The sequence below is a fragment of the Gadus macrocephalus genome, chromosome 15 (genome assembly GCF_031168955.1).
Source record: "Gadus macrocephalus chromosome 15, ASM3116895v1".
Classification (NCBI taxonomy): domain Eukaryota; kingdom Metazoa; phylum Chordata; class Actinopteri; order Gadiformes; family Gadidae; genus Gadus; species Gadus macrocephalus.
Genome location: NC_082396.1, coordinates 7,606,839 through 7,625,718, shown reverse-complemented (window position 1 = coordinate 7,625,718; position 18,880 = coordinate 7,606,839). Strand labels below are relative to the sequence as shown.

Here is an 18,880-nt window from a genome sequence, read left to right as displayed (position 1 = left end):
GTAACTTATGACTAACTTCTCATGCATGGTTTGCGTTTGCTGTGTTTTCAGATCTCAGATGGAAGATAGAAGTCCTTCTAAATACTCCTCTGTATGCTAAACCTAGTGTTAGCCTCTGTATTCTAAACCTAGCGTTAGTCTCTGTTTGCTAAACCTAGTGTTAGCCTCTGTATGCTAAACCTAGCTTTGGCCTCTGTATGCTAAACCTAGCATTAGCCTCTGTGTGCTAAACCAAGCGTTTGCCTCTGTGTGCTAAACCAAGTGTGAGCCTCTGTGTGCTAAACCTAGCATTAGCCTCTGTGTGCTAAACCTAGCATTAGCCTCTGTATGCTAAACCTAGCATTAGCCTCTGTGTGCTAAACCTACTGTTAGCCTCTGTATGTTAAACCTAGCGTTAGCCTCTGTGTGCTAAACCTAGCGATAGCTTCTGTGTGCTAAATCAAAGATAAGCTTCTGTTGACTATACCAAGTATAGTGGTCCTGGGTCCTTAAAAAGCCCTAAATGCAACTTTCGGTTTTCAAGGCCTAAAAAAAGTCTTAAATTGTCCTGAAATTTTAAAAGGGAGTTTTTCAATTTAATATGGGGCAGAGCCAGTGAAAGGTCTCCATCGGGTTTCTTGTATTTTTTTAAACGCAATTTTCGACGTGACCAGAGTACATTTGGGGGAAGCATGTGTTGTGTGCGGGAGTCATCTGGAATCTGTAGATCCAGAACTAGAAGGCTACTGGAGAAGGTGTGGCGGTGACAGTGAGAGATACGCGGGTAGTCCTCGCGAGAGCTAGAGTGAGCGGAGAAAGAGTCGGTCAGCCAGTTAGCGAAGCGCTTACGACTCGTTTCCACCGAACGCTGCGGTTCGGTTCGTTGCGATTCAACCGCCAAAAGTTGGGCAGGGGCCCAAAATAAGCGTGCTGAGCAGCTCCTATCTCCACCCTTGGGGTACCAAGCAGTCTGAATGGGTGCCGATAAAGGTGGTGCTACACACACCGTCCGTTGATTGGTCGACAGAATCGTCACCTCTGTGCGACAGGGGGATAAAAACCAACAAACACAGTACCCGCAAGGTCTTTCTGGACGACGCCGAAAGCTTAGTTTATTGAAGAAATGTCTAGCAAAAGTTTGCCTTGGACGAATGCTTACGAAGCTATCGCCCTCCGGCTTAAGCCCCGCCCTCCCATCAGGGGAGTGCCGGCGGTGGAAAACGCCAGGCAGATTTAGCGTAACCGAGCTGTCCCGCTCCGAGCCGCCCCGACCCGCTCTGCTCGGTGGAAACTAGGTATTAGTGACATTATGGGGAAATGTCTGTTGAGCGACAAGTGGTTGGAGGATGGTAAAGATAAAGGGTTGCTTGAAGAAATCTGGCAGCATTAAGGAGGCCACATGTGATCTCTGCAAAAAATATTCAGTTGGGGACAAACGGCCCTAGATTCCCACACAAAAAATAGAGAAACGCAAGCGCTTCATTGCGGATCAGTCGGGTAGTTTACCGATTCAAATGTTTACAACACTGTCACCCAGTGCTCTGCCGAGTACACTAGTTGGCCTGCAGAGGAAGTGCTATGAACCGTTATTAGTGGTCTTGCTGGTCAGGGGTTCAATTCCCAGTGCTGCTCAATGGACATAGTACTGTTCCAGTGACCCGGGTTGGGGGTTTGAATCCCTGTGAGGCTCTGTAGGTTTAAGAACTACAGAACCCTTACTCTGCTAGTAAGGGTTCTGATGTCATGGTGCGTTGCATTGCTGTGATTGGTTGTTCTGCTGTGTCATCATTGTTTCAAACGTCCTTCGGTCCTTGAATGGTCTGACTTGTTTCTGTCTAACTGAGTGCGTGTCTGTCTGTCTAACTGAGTGTGTGTCTGTCTGTCTAACTGAGTGCGTGTCTGTCTGTCTAACTGAGTGTGTGTCTGTCTAACTGAGTATGTGTCTGTCTCCAGTCTCCAGTGTCCGTCCCGCACCGCATCCGCTCCACCAGCAGGGGCACTAGAGAGGAGAAGACGCTGTCAGAGATCAACTGTAAGTGATGCAACACAACTACACAATATAACATAATTACACAATATAACACAGTAACACGGTACACAATGTAACACGCTACACAATATAACACCCTACATAATATATAGGGCTGCCAAACTTTAGTCGATGAGAAGAGTCTCAGTCTACCAAGTTTCATTGGTCGGTTAGTCGCAGAAAAAAAATAATAGATATATATTATTCTTTTTTTTAACCATCTAATCATACAAATTAAATCATACTAATTATGATATGTATGTTCTATCGGGGTAACACCCTTCACCTTGACCGGCAGTGGCTCTGCTTATAGGTCGGAATATGGTCGGAATATGGTCGGAATGAAGCGGCTGCCGATTATTGACAGGCTGGGTACTTTATTCTTAACTTTACAGTACACGTTTGTACAGACGCAACCGGACTCGTTCATTACTCAAAACTGACACGCTATCGCTCGCTCTCCTCGCTTGTCCACTCACACACTGCAATTCCCGCGCACACACATACGCTACTTTCGTAAACATTATTGACAACAGTTAGCTGAACATTATCGGGTCCCGGCCTTCCGCTCCCTGTTTTCTCAGTTCAAAACAGAAATCAACTACATTTGTCCCAGTGTTTGTTAGATGTGGAATGAAGCAAAAAAAGACGCTCTCTTTCTCCGGTAACAGCAGTTGATACGGATGTTTTGGATGCAACGGAATATATGATGCATCGCTGCAGCAACATTTAAGATGATTGTGATAAGTATATACATAACGCATTTCTCAGCCCTGGAACTCAAACCATTTTCTGATGCCCCCAAAAAAGATTATATATATATTATATCATAAACATGCGACGACTATTCGACTAATGGCTTGTACTAAGAACTACTAGTCGACTAGCAAAATCTTTGGTCAGGGGCAGCCCTAATAATATATAATAGCTACAAATTACAACGCGCTACACAATGTAACACGCTGCACAATGTAACACGTTCCAGCTCCGTGGTTTGGGTAAACTTTTACCCAAAACACACAGCAACACAAATTAATCATCCCCTCTCTCTCTCTGTCTCTGTCTCTGTCTCTGTCTCTGTCTCTCTCTCTGTCTGTGTCTCTCGCCCAGTTGGTCAGGTGAAGTTTGATCCTCCGTTGAGGAAGGAGACGGAGCCGCACCATGAAGCGGTGAGTGTCCCCGTGTGTGTCTGTGTGTGTGTGTGTGTGTGTGTCTGTGTGCAGAGGGTAGTAACACACCTAACCAGATGCCGGTTAACCAGACCCTGGTAACCTGGCAACCAGACCCTGGTTAACCAGACCCTGGGTAACCAGACACTGGGTAACCAGACCCTTTTTAACCAGACCCTGGTTAACCAGACACTGGGTAACCAGACACTGGGTAACCAGACCCTGGTTAACCAGACACTGGGTAACCAGAGCTTGGGTAACCAGACCCTGGGTAACCAGAACCCTGGGTTACCAGATCCTGGTTAACCAGAGCTTGGGTAACCAGAACCCTGGGTTACCAGATCCTGGTTAACCAGAGCTTGGTTAACCAGAACTCTGGGTAACCAGACCCTGGTTAACCAGACCCCTACTCATTCAGTATTCTCCTGGGTTGCTCGGTGGGTCGCGGGGCTTCACACTAACCAGGTGACTCCTTCGTTTCCATGGAAACCGTACTCTACCTGGACATGGATTACCGTGGTAACCGTTGTTGTTAAGCTACAGTCCCGGTAAACAACGTTACCGTCAACAAACCGTTTCAGAGTTGATGACCATGGAAGGAGTGAATGAGAGAGTTGATCTGCATGACCACCGCCTCTCTCCTCTCGCTCTCTCTCTCTCCCTCTGTCTCTCTCTCTGTCGCCCTCTCTCTGTCTCTCTCCCTCTTTCTCTGTCTCTCTGTCGCCCTCTCTCTGTCTCTCTCTCTGTCTCTGTCTCTCTCTCTCTGTCTCTCTCTCTCTGTCTCTGTCTCTCTCTCTCTGTCTCTCTCTCTCTCTCTCTCTCTCTCTCTCTCTCTCTCTCTCTCTCTCTCTCTCTCTCTCTCTCTCTCTCTCTCTCTCTCTCTCTCTCTCTCTCTCTCTCTCTCTCTCTCTCTCTCTCTCTCTCTCTCTCTCTCTCTCTCGGTCTCTCTCTCTCTCTCTCGGTCTCTGTCTCTCTCTCTCTCTCTCTCTCTCTCTCTCTCTCGGTCTCTCTGTCTCTATGTGTGTGTCTCTCTCTCTCTCTGTCTGTCTCTGTCTCTCTCTCTCTGTCTCTGTGTGTCTCTCTCTCTCTTTCTCTCTCTGTCTCTTTCTCTCTTTCTCTCTCTGTCTCTTTCTCTCTTTCTCTCTCTGTCTCTCTCTGTCTCTATGTGTGTCTCTCTCTCTCTCTGTCTCTCTGTCTGTTCAGCGTTATGTCTCATCAGTTCCTCTGAATCATCTTCCCTCAAATCCTCCATATCTAGTGGAAATATTTATATTATTATTATTATAGTTAATATATTATTTATAGGCTGCTTTACAGATAGCTAGCTATAAATCTGTCCATTCTGTTGATCTAGCTATCAGATAGCGGTCATCTTCTCTCCTCATCACCTTGTCTAGAGCTTTCAGCCCATCCTCACTAGCAGGCAGAGGTTGGGTCATAGTAAGGAGGGGTTGCCAGGTGGTTGCTAGCTGTTAGCCGAAAGCAGGTGGGCAGTTAGCTGCTAATTCTGATTGTCTTATTTGGGATCAGTGGGCTAGGAGCAGGTGGGTGTAAGCAGGAAGCTGATATCTGGGAGCAGTTTAGCTGTGAAGGTAGCTGCTATCTGTTGGCAAGTATCTGCTTGCTGGTGGCAGGAAGCTGCTATCTGTCCGCAGGTGTCTGCTACCTGTTAGCTGTTAGCTGCTAGCAGTTAGCGGCGAGCTGTACTAACGTGTTGTCTCTTGTTCTGTCCTACTGACCAGCAAGCCTCAGAGCCTTATCTGGACTGTTTTGAGGAGCTCTACTATACTGCAAGACCTAACCTGGTACTACTCTACCTCTCTCTACCTCTCTCTCTCTGTCTGTGAGTCTGTCAGTCGGCTGTCTCTCCTGTCTCTACTTCACCTGCTCCTTCTTCTTCTGTTTTGTCTCATTTTTCTTTCTCCTCTCTATGACTCTTTATCATTCTCTCCTTCTGGGTCCATCCATCAGCCTTGTTCACCCTCAGGCTGTTCATCCCTTCATGGTCACCTCACCCCTTCATGGTCCCCTCACCCTCAGGCTGTTCATCCCTTCACCTCATCCTCAGGCTGTTCACCCCTTCATGGTCACCCTCAGGCTGTTCATCCCTTCATGGTCCCATCCCCCTCATGCTGTTCACCCCTTCATTTTTCACCACACGTCTTTAGTGTTTTGTTGGTTTCCCTACTCAGTTAAGCCTCTCACTTGGGGATGACCGGTTTGGACTGGTTTAAACTGGTAAAGTGTGATTATCATTGGCTATGTTTGCTAAGAAACTGCTAACCAGCAGTTATGTCGAGTTGAAACTGCTTATGACTCATTACATCTGGTTATGATGAGCTAACATGGTTTAGGTCCAGTTAGAAGTGATTATGACACCGTAAGACTGCTTTAAACTAGTAACGGTTCTAACTCCTTTTGACTGGTTTCAACTGGTTCAGACCACCTTAAACTGGTTATGACAACTTTAGGCTGGTTTAAAGTCATTAAGAGTGGAGGAGCTGATTACCACTGGTTCCAACTGGTTAGGACTGGTACGTTGGTCTGTGGTCATTGATGACTGCTGGCCCACATACTGGAATGGTTCTCCTACTACTGGTAGTGTAGCTGTGTTGGCACACTGCTACACAATGCGACCCACTACACAGTTCTCCTGTCCCTCATCACTTGTTATTTTCTTCATCCTCCCTCTACAAGCTACACAACCTATTAACGACGCAACCACACAAACCGCACAACCTCACCACCTGACAAACACACAACTTTTGTCAGGTGGTGAGGAAACCATTGGCTACTTATGATGGGACTATTGAGACTGCTATCTCTTCTATGTCACTGGGTTGGATACTACTACTGATACTATCTCTTCTATGTCACTGGGTTGGATACTACTACTGATACTATCTCTTCTATGTCACTGGGTTGGAGAGTACTACTGATACTATCTCTTCTATGTAACTGGGTTGGACGTTATTACTATCTCCTCTATGTGACTGGGTTGGATAGGAATACTTATACTATCTCTTCTATGTCACTGGGTTGGATTGTACTACTAACACTATCTCCTCTATGTGACTGGGTTGGATACTACTACTGATACTATCTCTTCTATGTCACTGGGTTGGATTGTACTACTAACACTATCTCCTCTATGTCACTGGGTTGGATACTACTACTGATACTATCTCTTCTATGTCACTGGGTTGGACGGCACTACTATCTCTTCTATGTAACTGGGTTAGATGACAGTGATGATTCTCCTCCTACTCTCTGCATCATTCCTCTGCATCTCGCTGTCTTAACCTCTGAACCAAACCTCACTGTCTGTGTGTTGCCTGTGTGTGTGTGTGTGTGTGTGTGTGTGTGTGTGTGTGTGTGTGTGTGTATGTTATGTGAGCGTTTGCATGTGTGTGTTGTGCTATCTCTCCCAGACGGTATTGTGTGTAGCTTGCTGGCTCTGTGTTAGTTTGTTGTCACACAGGCGCTCATGGTTGTTGAACATTAGTAATTAAATAAGTTATTAAACATAATTATCTATCAATACTTATAAACATAACTTATTCAATGTTACTTATTTGAAAATCTGTTTCTAAAGTGCGATTCAATTCTAAAATGAGAGTTTTAGTAAAAAGTGTGTTTTTATCTCCTCAGGACCTGAGGTCAGAGTACGGCCACGAGTCGCCAAGTCTGCTCAGCGGGAACAAGTCAGTCTCTTTCTCCCTCCATCTCTATCTCTACCATCTATTACTATCGCCATCTCTATATCTTCCATCTCTATTATTATCTAGCTCTATTTCTACCATCTCCATCTATATTTCTATCTATCTCTATCTCTACCATCTCCATCACTATCTCTATCTCTACCATATCCATTACCAACTATATCTCTACCATCTCCCTTACTTTCTCTCAACCATCTCATCTATATTTCTATCTCTAGCTCTACCATCTCTATCTCTCCATTCATATCTCTATCTCTCTCTACAATCTTCATATATATTTCTATCTCTATCTCCACCATCTCCAACTATATTACTCTCTCTATCTCTATCATCTCCATCTATGTTACTATCTCTATCTCCATCTCCGTCTCCATCTCTATTTCTATCACTTAACTAGTTAATCACCATCTCTATCACTTGGTTATACCCAATGACTTGGTTACTGACCTCTCTTCACCTGTCTCTCTCTCTCCCTCAACCAGGAGCCTTCTGAAGTCTGTTGAGGAGGAGCTACAGCATAGGTGAGTCAGCCCCGCCCACTCCCTGATGCTCTAACGACCAATCATCAGCCAATCATGATAGCGGCAGCTTATAACCAGCCAATCACGCGTGATTAACATGCTTCTTCTTCTACTGCTGCTGCTGGCGATGCTTTGCTGCTGCATGGCACACACATACACACACACACACACACACATACACACACATGTGCATGAGGGCTCTGTTTCTACGTAGCATCTCCTCCTCAGTGAATCCTAATCAATGATTTAATTTGTGATTTATAAAGTGTGATTTGAACTTGTAGGTATAATTCTAGATTTCAGGGCCAGGGTGATTATCTCCTCCGCCCAACGATGGGTCTGGGTGTCCCAGATGGGTGTCCAATATTTAGAAAGCAGCCAGGGGTGAATCTCTTAAAACCAGGAGTGATATTTTAAACATAAGGAGTGATATTATAAACATGGAGTGATATTGTAAAATGTATGAGTGATATTATAAACACTAGGCGTGATATTATAAACACTAGGGGTGATATGGAGGCTCGGTTTGAAGTCCAGTATAGTGTCTGGAGGGAGAGAAAATGATTCTGGCTTTACTGAGTTCTTCCTCCTCCCTCTTTCCTCCTCATTCCTCCCTCTCCTCCTATGCCCTCTCTCCTTCCTCCTTCCTACCTCCATCCCTCCCTCTTCCCTCTCCATCTCTCCCTTCTCCTCCTCCCTCTTATCTCTCCCTCCTCCCTTTGTCAACCTCCTCCCTCTCTATCCCTCTATCTCTCCCTCCTCCCTTTCTCTCTCCCCCCTCCGTCCTGCTGTCTCTCCCTCCCGTCCCTCCCCCAGGGGTCACATGGCACACTTAGGGGATGATGATGATGAGGATGATGATGGTGCTGATGATGATGAAACTCACACCCAGTAAGTCCCTCCCAAGTCTCAAAAAGAATCCCCCGCCCGCCTCCCCCCATCTCCCCTCCATCTCCCCCCTCCTGCTCCCCCCCCTTGAACCCTGTTTCCAGGGGGGGGAGCAGGAGGAGGCGCAGGAGGAAGATGATGCCCCTCACAGTTTCATCCACACATCTCCATGCAGAAGACACCATCGCACCTCATGCATCGTGTGCGTGTTTGTGTGTGTGTGTGTGTGTGTGTGTGTGTGTGCGTGTGTGTTTCTGGGTGGGTGTCGACTCGCTGTGTGAATGCTATCCTTGATGCTAACACGGAAGTGCCAGTAGCCAACCGCAGGGACAGAAGCTGATGATGGCTACTGCTGCACCATCTGGAGAAACAGATAGGTAGATGGACAGGTGGCAGACAGACGGAAAGGTAGAGAGAGGAAGATGTAGATGCGAGTGACTGATAGATGGGGAGGCAGACGGGTAGAGACAGACAGTCTGGTAGAGAGAGGTTAACAAACGCAGTGAGAGACGGGCTTAAGCCCAACACACACCGGCGCCGAAGCAGCTAGGCACTAGGCCACACCGGCGCCGGCTAGACGCGCGCCAGCGCTCGTAGGCGCAGCGCCCCACTGTCCCTCACGCCACTGTCCTATTCTCTAGCGTCACCGCCCCTGAACATTTTTAAAGCTGTTTGGTACATCCCGGCCTGATACACGGTCCTGTGCACACGGAGATTGTCGATGCACTTGATGAATGATTCCACAATGCGAAAAGAATGAGCAATGACAGGAAATAAAGTGTGTAACGTGACTAAACCTTAAACAAAGTGACAGTACATAAAGTAACTATGAATTAATGTGACTATCATTGTAAGCACAAACAGAGGATCATGGGCATCAGGGCCATATATGTTGTCATAAAACAACTGGTATAACGTTTATGGTAGCCTGGCCCTATACGACTATGTTTGTTGATCTGCTGCTTTCAAAACATAATCACAACGGTGCTGCAGCGCGCTGCTCCCTATTGGTGTTAGGAGCGGAACTTAACGCGCGTAAACTACGCACTGCGGCGCGTAGCCTGCTTTAGAGACGGGTAGAGAGACAGTAGACCAAGAGAGACAGACAGGTAGACAGGAACCTGATGTCTGTATCTCCACTTTGTGCGTGTGTTCGTGTCTGGTTGTGGGTGTGTGTGGGTGTGTGCGCTCATGCTTCTAGCTTGTGTGTGCTTCTAGGACCAGAGCAACCCACTGGTCTCTATGGGATAAGGAACCAGTAACACAGCTGGTGTTAATGGTTCCATTGTTATTAACATCTTGAATACAGGATTATTTATGGGCTTTGTCTTCCTGCTTCTGTAGGCTTCACTTTGATTGGCTGCCCATGCTACTTCCATTGGTCCTTTTGTGTGTCAGTCATCCTTCTGACGCCCGTATAAGGGCTTCCACACCCACTGGCCGGTCTCCAGGGATGAGGTCACAGCATGATGACAGGAAGTGGTGAACAGAGAGCCGTCTGTCCTCCTGACCAGTGTGTGTGGACGCCTGGACTCTGGGCCGTCTGGGGGATCAACTAACCCTCATGTGTTAGTTACTAGCTAACTAGCATTACTAGTTAGTAATCTAGATTCACTGCTAGATTACATCCGTAATCTAGATTCACTGCTAGATTACATCCATCCAATCAAGAGAGCCCAAACATACAGTGGTCTCATCTCCTTTAAACGGTCAAAGCATCCCAGCCTGTCCGTCAACTGTGAAACGCCTCCCTCTTCTCTTCTTTCAGCAAATCAAGCACCATCATGAGGCCCAAGGTCCCGCCCCCACTGCCTCCCAAGGTAGGAACAGCCAATGAGGCACCGCCTGACTTGGTCTGTTGGTTTAGATCAGAGGGCAGCACCAGAGCCCCCTCTGGTCACCTGCTGTCACTGCAGCCCAAGCCTGTGATTGACTGACGACACCGGGCATGTACGAGCATGTTGGGGTCGAGTTAGACTCCCAGAAGGGGGGGGGGGGGGGGGGTTGTTGAGTAGTTACATGTTTACAGTGACTACCTAGTTAGTAGTTAGGTGTTTACAGTGACTAACTAGTGAGTAGTTAGATGTTTACAGTGACTACCTAGTGAGTAATAAGGTGTTTACAGAGACTAACTAGGGAATAGGATGATGTTACAGTGACTAACTAGGGAGTAGTTAGGTGTTTACAGTGACTCACTAGTGAGAAGTTAGGTGTTTACAGTGACTAACTAGTGAGTAGTTAGGTGTTTACAGTGACTCACTAGTGAGTAGTTAGGTGTTTACAGTGACTCACTAGTGAGTAGTAAGGTGTTTACAGTGACTCACTAGTGAGTAGTTAGGTGTTTACAGTGACTAACTAGGGAATAGGATGATGTTACAGTGACTAACTAGGGAGTAGTTAGGTGTTTACAGTGACTCACTAGTGAGTAGTTAGGTGTTTACAGTGACTCACTAGTGAGAAGTTAGGTGTTTACAGTGACTAACTAATGAGTAGTTAGGTGTTTACAGTGACTCACTAGTGAGTAGTTAGGTGTTTACAGTGACTCACTAGTCAGTAGTAAGGTGTTTACAGTGACTCACTAGTGAGTAGTTAGGTGTTTACAGTGACTCACTAGTCAGTAGTAAGGTGTTTACAGTGACTCACTAGTGAGTAGTTAGGTGTTTACAATGACTTACCAGTGAGTGTTGGGTGAGGTCTGCTGGTAACAGAGTTCCTCTGATCCTCAGCCCAAGTCCGTCTCCCAGGCGCCACCACAGCCGCTGCAGAAGCTCGACGACAGCCAATCACACAGCGAGGACGACAGCGGAGGGGGCGGCACCATCAAGCGCTGTCCAATCCCGCTGAGCTCCAGCCCGGCCAAGCCATCCAACGTCCCCCCGCGGCCCCCGCCCCCCCGGCTGCCCCCCCACCGCCGCAGTAGCCTAGGTAACGACAGCGCGGAGGGCGTGGCCGGCGACCTCAGCGCCCCGGGGGATGATGGGAGTTTTAGACATTTCTGGGAGTGGCTCCACGCGCCTCATACTGAGGAGGAGCTGGAAGAGGCCTGGGAGGTGCTGCAGGAGGTGAAGGAGGTGCAGGAGGAGGAGAAGGACGAGAGTAAGAGCAGCTGATTGGTAGTTTAGACCCCCAGATCCCTGTCGTCTCTTCCATAGTCCCATTAACCCCAGCCTCTGATTGGTCCACCTCTTTCCTCAGTCCCGCCCATCTGTTCATGTTGTCTGGTTTATGTTTATGTTCATATCTTCACATCAACGTCTAGCAGCCTGGGGCACCGGGTGTCTGCACACGGAGGACCTGTTAGCACGCTAGTTAGCTCTGTAACGTCCAATCCGGGGATTCCGGCCGTATCATTGGTCCCCTGAGCTGGTCAGGGTGGGGCATAGCGGTTGGAGGGGAGTGGTCCTCCACGATAAACACTGAAGCTAGCTGCAGTGTATCAGAGTGGACACTGTCTGTTTGTCCGACCTGGTAGCTTAGCTTATGGATGTTCTTGTAGCATAGCTTGTAGCTGAGCTTGTGGCATAGCTTGTAGCTGAGCTTGTAGCTGAGCTGGTAGCTTATCTTGGCAATGACCTTATGACCTTAGCGATATCAGGCTGATCCTCCATGAGATGCCAGTGGGGCCCAACACGGGCAGTAGTTATGTAGAAACGAATAGCAATGGACTCATCACACAGCTATCCTCAGCCTACCTGTCAGCTTCACTGAGCTAAATGTCTACCCCCTACCTGCACATTAATGACCTGTCTACTGTCTATCCCCCACCAGCACATGAATGACCTTTCTCTGTACTGTCTAACCCCTTCCTGCACATTAATGACCTGTCTCTCTACTGTCTAACCCCTACCTGCTCCTTAATAACCTGTCTCTGTACTGTCTAACCCCTACCCGCTCCTTAATGACCTGTCTCTGTACTGTCTAACCGCTACATACCCCTTATTGACCTGTCTCTCTACTGTCTAACCCCTACCTGCTCCTTAATGACCTGTCTCTCTACTGTCTAACCCCTACCTGCTCCTTAATGACCTGTCTCTCTACTGTCTAACCCCTACCTGCTCCTTAATGACCTGTCTCTCTACTGTCTAACCCCTACCTGCTCCTTAATGACCTGTCTCTCTACTGTCCAACCCCCTACCTGCTCCTTAATGACCTGTCTCTCTACTGTCTAACCCCTACCTGCTCCTTAATGACCTGTCTGTACTGTCTAACCCCTACCTGCTCCTTAATGACCTGTCTCTGTTCTGAACCCCCCCAGGTAACGCTCTGAGCTCCTCCCAAAACGGAGAGAGAGAGGGTCCGTCAGAGAGACAGTCCACCATGCCCCCCAGCGTACCGGCCCGCAAGGACAAGAAGGACACCCCGGTACGACCCACACAACACCCCCTGGTCGAGTTCTAGACCCAGACCACCACCTGGTCCAGGTCTAGACCCAGACCACCACCTGGTCCAGGTCCAGACCCAGACCACCACCTGGTCCAGGTCTAGACCCAGACCACCACCTGGTCCAGGTCCAGACCCAGACCACCACCTGGTCCAGGTCTAAACCCAGAACACCACCTGGTCCAGGTCTAGACCCAGACCACCACCTGGTCCAGGTCTAGACCCAGACCACACCCCCTACCACCTGGTCCAGGTCTAGACCAAGACCACACCCCCCACCACCTGGTCCAGGTCTAGACCCAGACCACCACCTGGTCCAGGTCTAGACGCAGACCTAAACCGCAGTAGTCCAGTGCTGTATTCCAATACCCATACTATCCGTACTATATCCATACTATCCGTACTATATCCATACTATCCCTACTCACTAGCCTTAGTTAGAGTATGTAGGGCGTTCCAATTCAGATCGGGCGAAAATAAGTGCACTGAAAGGACCCGGATGCTGTACTCAAAACGGTCAAATCGCGAAGTGTGGACACTTTTCGTACTCAACGGCAGCCATTTAGCTACGTAGCGGAAGAGGGCGGAGCCAAAGTCGGTGCATTTTTCCACATAGCCTGCTGCATTAATAGTCATTTTGTAGTTTTTATAGCTTTTATAGCTTTTTATAGCTGCTAAGCATAAAGAGTTCACCGTTCAAAGCAGGATGTTTATTGCGGGGGAGGAGCCGCGGGGACAGTCGTGATCGTAGTTTCCAGTTAGTGCACCACGGAGTATTCGATATGGAACAACACTAGGTGCGTTTCCATCCCCCTAATTTAATGCGAACTTTGAAGTATCGAATCAGCAAACTTTCTAAAGATTCGCATCACATTTGAGATGGAAACGCACCTACTGACATCTGAGAATAAGCGCACTTAGTGAGTGCGGATAGTGTACTACGTTTAAGTGTACTCATGGAAGTATGGATATTGGAACACAGCACAGGTCTGCTGAACCAGCACTAGTCCCATTCTGGTGAACCAACTCGGACCTCGGCCAAGGTTTTATAGAATCATTGTTATATAGTGGCTTGACCTGAGCCAATTGCTCCGAGCTGACTCGTGAGATTCTCACAAACACAGAAAGTGGGCGGGGCTATGGGAGGTGACCCACCAATCACAGTGAACCCTCACTTTGCTACGGAAGGAGCTCATGGTGGTAGTGAGTGAACCTTATTGAATGTGTTTTGGTTTCAGAAGCCGATCAGCAACGGCCTCCCTCCAACACCCAAAGTTCATGTAAGTCCATTATTATTAACATATCATAACTTATTAATAACATGTTATGATCACTATCTGACCTCTAGGAATATTAGGATCTCTAGACTGCTAGCCTTACTGTGTGTGTGTGTGTGTGTGTGTGTGTGTGTGTGTGTGTGTGTGTGTGTGTGTGTGTGTGTGTGTGTGTGTGTGTGTGTGTGTGTGTGTGTGTGTGTGTGTGTGTCCGTCCTCAGATGGGGGCGTGTTTCTCTAAGGTGTTTAACGGCTGTCCTCTGAAGATCCACTGTGCAACTTCCTGGATCAACCCTGACACTAGAGGTAGCTAATCAGACGCTCCCTGAGCTCTCTGGCCCGACGTCATTCGTTCATATGTCCCTGGTCCCCGATAGAACGTTATTTTGTGTGTGTTACAGACCAGTATTTGATATTCGGGGCGGAGGAGGGCATCTACACACTCAACCTCAACGAGCTGCATGAAACATCCATGGAGCAGGTATGCTACGTTAGCCACAGCGCTAGCAAATCATCATACTCTATAGAGAAGCTATGCTACAATAGCTGCCACCCTGAGACATCATTATGTTTGCTGCTACGCTCACACAACAACAACTGCCATTAGCCTGAATACAGAGATGGTGGTCACGTGGAGATGGTGGTCACCATGGTGACGTGGTGGGAGGAGTTGATGGTCACCATGGTGACGTGGTGGGAGGAGTCGGTGGTCACCATGGTAACGTGGTGTTGTTGTCTCAGTTGTTCCCCAGGAGATGTACGTGGCTCTACGTCATGAACAGCAGCCTGCTCTCCATCTCTGGTAAGACTGTCTAGTGCTACATGCTAACCCTCTGTCTAGCGCTACATGCTAACACTCTGTGTCTAGCACTACATGCTAACCCTCTGTGTCTAGCGCTACAAGCTAACCCTCTGTGTCTAGCGCTACATGCTAACCCTCTGTGTCTAGCACTACATGCTAACCCTCTGTGTCTAGCACTACATGGTAACCCTCTGTGTATAGCGCTACATGCTAACCCTCTTTGTCTAGCCCTACATGCTAACCCTCTGTGTCTAGCGCTACATGGTAACCCTATGTGTCTAGCGCTACATGGTAACCCTCTGTGTCTAGCGCTACATGCTAACCCTCTACATGCTTACCCTCTGTGTCTAGCACTACATGCTAACCCTCTGTGTCTAGCTCTACATGCTTACCCTCTGTGTCTAGCACTACATGCTAACCCTCTGTGTCTAGCTCTACATGCTAACCCTGTACATGCTAACCCTGTGTCTCCAGGGAAGGCGTCCCAGCTGTACTCCCACAGCCTCCCCGGTCTCTTCGACCACGCCCGCCACATGCAGAAGCTCCCAGTGGCCATCCCTACGCACAGGCTGCCCGACAAGATGATCCCCAGGTGACTGCAGCACAGCTAACCTGCCACCCTAGGCTATGAGTAGCAGTGCTATGCTACGCTACACAGCCCTGCTCCACTAGGCTATCTCATGCTGCACATAGCACAGCTACACTAGGCTATGCCCTATGCTAGGCATAGCACTGCTAAGCTACACATGGCCCTGCTACACAAGGCTATGCATAGCCATATGCCATGCTATACTGTACGTAACACTGCTACCCTAGGCTAGGATTCATTGTTAACCTTTTTTCTCTATCCACGGTGTGTTGAACAGGAAGTTTGCGGTGACCAATAAGATTCCAGACACTAAAGGCTGCCAGAAGTGCTGCGTGGGTGAGTGGGCCGCTCTCACCCTGTAGACAGTATACATACTGTAGATATGCTATATTCATACTTTATTTACTATATCCTCTACTGTGTGTGTGTGTGTGTGTGTGTGTGTGTGTGTGTGTGTGTGTGTGTGTGTGTGTGTGTGTGTGTGTGTGTCTCTGTAGTGCGTAACCCCTACACCGGCCATAAATACCTGTGCGGGGCGTTCCAGTCCAGCATCGTTCTGTTCGAGTGGGTCGACTCCATGCAGAAGTTCATGTTGATCAAGGTTCAAATTATTATTATTATTATTATTATTATTATTATTAATGCGTACCGAATAAGGTAATCATTATGATCATGTGTTCATAATAAGGTAATCTTTAGATCATGTGTTCATAATAAGGTAATCTTTATGATCATGTGTTCATCATAAGGTAATCATGATAATGTGAAGATAATAATGTAATAAGGATTATAATATCATTGAAATGATAATGTAATGATAATAATGTAATAATAACTAACATATTTATGGTAATAATGGTTATAACATCATTTGACTGATAATGTATTAGTACTAATAGTAAAGGCCTTCAAAGTAAAAGCCCCCTGTACTGCCCCAGAACATGGACTTCCCCCTGCCCTGCCCCCTGGAGGTGTTCGACATGCTGGTGGTCCCGGAGCACACCTACCCCCTGGTCTGCGTGGCCGTCAGCAAGGGCACCGAGGTGGGCCAGGTGGTCCGCTTCGGAACCGTCAACCCCAACGCCACCGCCTCCTGGTTCACAGAGTCCGGTGAGACCCCTGGACCTGGGGGCCCGCCCGGCCTTCTCATTACCATGGCAACAAAGGGAGCAGGTTGACCCTCTTGGCCGTCAGCGTCATCCTGAACGTGGAACTAAACCTTCTCTCTCCCCCTCCTCTCCCTCTCCTACTCCCCCCCCCCTCCCCCTCTACTCCCCCTCTCCTCCTCTCCCTCTCCTCTCCCACTACTCCCCCTCTTCTCCTCCTCCCCCCCTCTCCCCCTCCTCTCCCCCTCCTCTCCCTCTACTCCCCCTCTCCTTCTCTCCCCCTCCTCTCCCTCTCCTCCCCCCCCCCCTCTCCCTCTCCTCCTCTCCCTCTCCTCCTCCTCCTCCTCCCTCCACTCCCCCTCTCCTCCTCCCCCCCCCCTCTCCCCCCCCCCCTCTCCCTCTCCTCCTCTCCCTCTCCTCCCCCCCCCCTCCTCCTCCTCCCTCCACTCCCCCTCTTCTCCTCCTCCCCCCCTCTCCCCCTCCTCTCCCTCTACTCCCCCTCGGCAGACACGCCCCAGTCCTGCGTAATCCACGTCACGCAGCTGGAGAGAGACACCATCCTAGTCTGCCTGGACCGTAAGAGCGAGAGAGACACACACGCACACACACTGTACACCCTGCTGCTACAGGTACACACAAACACACACACTTCTTGTGCTTGGTATGTTGTTTAATAATCTCTCTCTCTCTCTCTCTCTCTCTCTCTCTCTCTCTCTCTCTCTCTCTCTCTCTCTCTCTCTCTCTCTCAGGCTGTATTAAGATCGTGAATCTTCAAGGGAGGCTGAAGTCCAGCAGGAAGCTCTCAGCAGAGCTCACCTTCAACTTCCAGATCGAAGCCATAGGTACGAAAACTACAACCAACCTACACCTACCACCATCCTAAACAACCAACACCAGTGTGTTTACAGGACAGTGTGTTTACAGGACAGTGTGTTTACAGGACTGTGTGTTTACAGGACTGTGTGTTTACAGGACAGTGTGTTGACTCCTGTTGTTTCCTCAGTGTGTTTACAGGACAGTCTGTTTACAGGACAGTGTGTTGACTCCTGTTGTTTCCTCAGTGTGTTTACAGGACAGTGTGTTTACAGGACAGTGTGTTGACTCCTGTTGTTTCCTCAGTGTGTTTACAGGACAGTGTGTTTACAGGACAGTGTGTTGACTCCTGTTGTTTCCTCAGTGTGTTTACAGGACAGTGTGTTTACAGGACAGTGTGTTTACAGGACAGTGTGTTTACAGGACTGTGTGTTTACTCTCTGTTGTTTCCTCAGTGTGTTTACAGGACAGTGTGTTTACTCTCTGTTGTGTCCTCAGTGTGTTTACAGGACAGTGTGTTTACTCTCTGTTGTGTCCTCAGTGTGTTTACAGGACAGTGTGCTGGCCTTCTGGAGACACGGCATGCAGGGGCGGAGCTTCAAGACCAATGAGGTACCGGCGGCGGCCTGTAGGGGGCGGGGCATTGCTCAGCTTATCGTTGCTACACTGACTGTGTTCTCCTCAGATCACCCAGGAGATCTCTGACAGCACGCGCATCTTCAGACTGCTGGGCTCAGACAGGTGAGACCCCCCCTCCACACCTTACATACACACACTACCACACTATACACACACAAACACACTACCACACGTACACACTACCATACACACATACTACAGCACATGCCCACTATCCACACACACTACTATCCACAGTATCACACACTATACACAAACACTACCACATATTCTCTCTCTCTCTCGCTCTCGCTCTCTTTCTCTCTCTCTCTCATTTATATATATATATATATATATATATCCGTATACACCCTCATAACGGCGGTTTGTGTGTGATGGTTTGAAGAAGCCTGGAATGGCGCAACCCAGAGCCGGGGGAGCACAGCGCACGGGCCAGGTACCCCATCTACCCTCTCAGTACCCCCGGTACCCTCTCTGTACCCCCGGTACCCTCTCTGTTCCCGGTTCCGGTTCCCTCTCTGTTCTTGGTTCCGGTTCCCTCTCTGTTCCCTCTCTGTTCCCGGTTCCAGTTCCCTCCCTTTTCCCGGTTCTGGTTCCCTCTCTGTTCCCTCTCTGTTCCCGGTTCCAGTTCCCTCTCTGTTCCCTCTCTGTTCCCTCTCTGTTCCCGGTTCCTTTTCTTTTCCCTTTCTTTTCCCCCTCTGTTCCCCCTCTGTTCCCCCTCTGTTCCCCCTCTGTTCCCCCTCTGTTCCCCCTCTGTTTCCCCTCTGTTCCCCCTCTGTTCCCCCTCTGTTCCCCCTCTGTTCCCCCTCTGTTCCCCCTCTGGTCCCTCTCTGGTCCCTCTCTGGTCCCTCTCTGTTCCCTCTCTGTTCCCTCTCTGTTCCCGGTTCCCTCTCTGTTCCCTCTCTGTTCCCTCTCTGTTCCCGGTTCCCTCTCTGTTCCCTCTCTGTTCCCTCTCTGTTCCCGGTTCCG

General features: G+C 48.7%; 1 protein-coding gene across 13 annotated transcripts in view; it reads left to right on the top strand.

Moving 5' to 3' along the window:
• LOC132473206 (mitogen-activated protein kinase kinase kinase kinase 3-like) overlaps positions 1 to 18,880 on the top strand; it is a 30,296-nt gene that overhangs the window by 9,000 nt on the left and 2,416 nt on the right. For 2 of the 13 annotated variants that reach the window (XM_060073225.1, XM_060073221.1), the window contains 22 exons: positions 1,933 to 2,011; positions 3,119 to 3,177; positions 4,920 to 4,982; positions 6,829 to 6,881; positions 7,382 to 7,420; positions 8,237 to 8,311; positions 10,077 to 10,128; positions 11,035 to 11,404; positions 12,564 to 12,670; positions 13,927 to 13,968; positions 14,184 to 14,268; positions 14,364 to 14,443; positions 14,704 to 14,764; positions 15,239 to 15,356; positions 15,631 to 15,689; positions 15,851 to 15,954; positions 16,292 to 16,463; positions 16,967 to 17,035; positions 17,209 to 17,301; positions 17,814 to 17,884; positions 17,958 to 18,013; positions 18,297 to 18,347. In XM_060073225.1, the coding sequence (XP_059929208.1) occupies positions 1,933 to 2,011; positions 3,119 to 3,177; positions 4,920 to 4,982; positions 6,829 to 6,881; positions 7,382 to 7,420; positions 8,237 to 8,311; positions 10,077 to 10,128; positions 11,035 to 11,404; positions 12,564 to 12,670; positions 13,927 to 13,968; positions 14,184 to 14,268; positions 14,364 to 14,443; positions 14,704 to 14,764; positions 15,239 to 15,356; positions 15,631 to 15,689; positions 15,851 to 15,954; positions 16,292 to 16,463; positions 16,967 to 17,035; positions 17,209 to 17,301; positions 17,814 to 17,884; positions 17,958 to 18,013; positions 18,297 to 18,347 (1,958 nt within the window). The remainder of the gene's footprint in view (positions 1 to 1,932; positions 2,012 to 3,118; positions 3,178 to 4,919; positions 4,983 to 6,828; positions 6,882 to 7,381; positions 7,421 to 8,236; positions 8,312 to 10,076; positions 10,129 to 11,034; positions 11,405 to 12,563; positions 12,671 to 13,926; positions 13,969 to 14,183; positions 14,269 to 14,363; positions 14,444 to 14,703; positions 14,765 to 15,238; positions 15,357 to 15,630; positions 15,690 to 15,850; positions 15,955 to 16,291; positions 16,464 to 16,966; positions 17,036 to 17,208; positions 17,302 to 17,813; positions 17,885 to 17,957; positions 18,014 to 18,296; positions 18,348 to 18,880) is intronic. The other 11 variants (XM_060073227.1, XM_060073224.1, XM_060073233.1 and 8 more) reach the window with 9 other exon arrangements.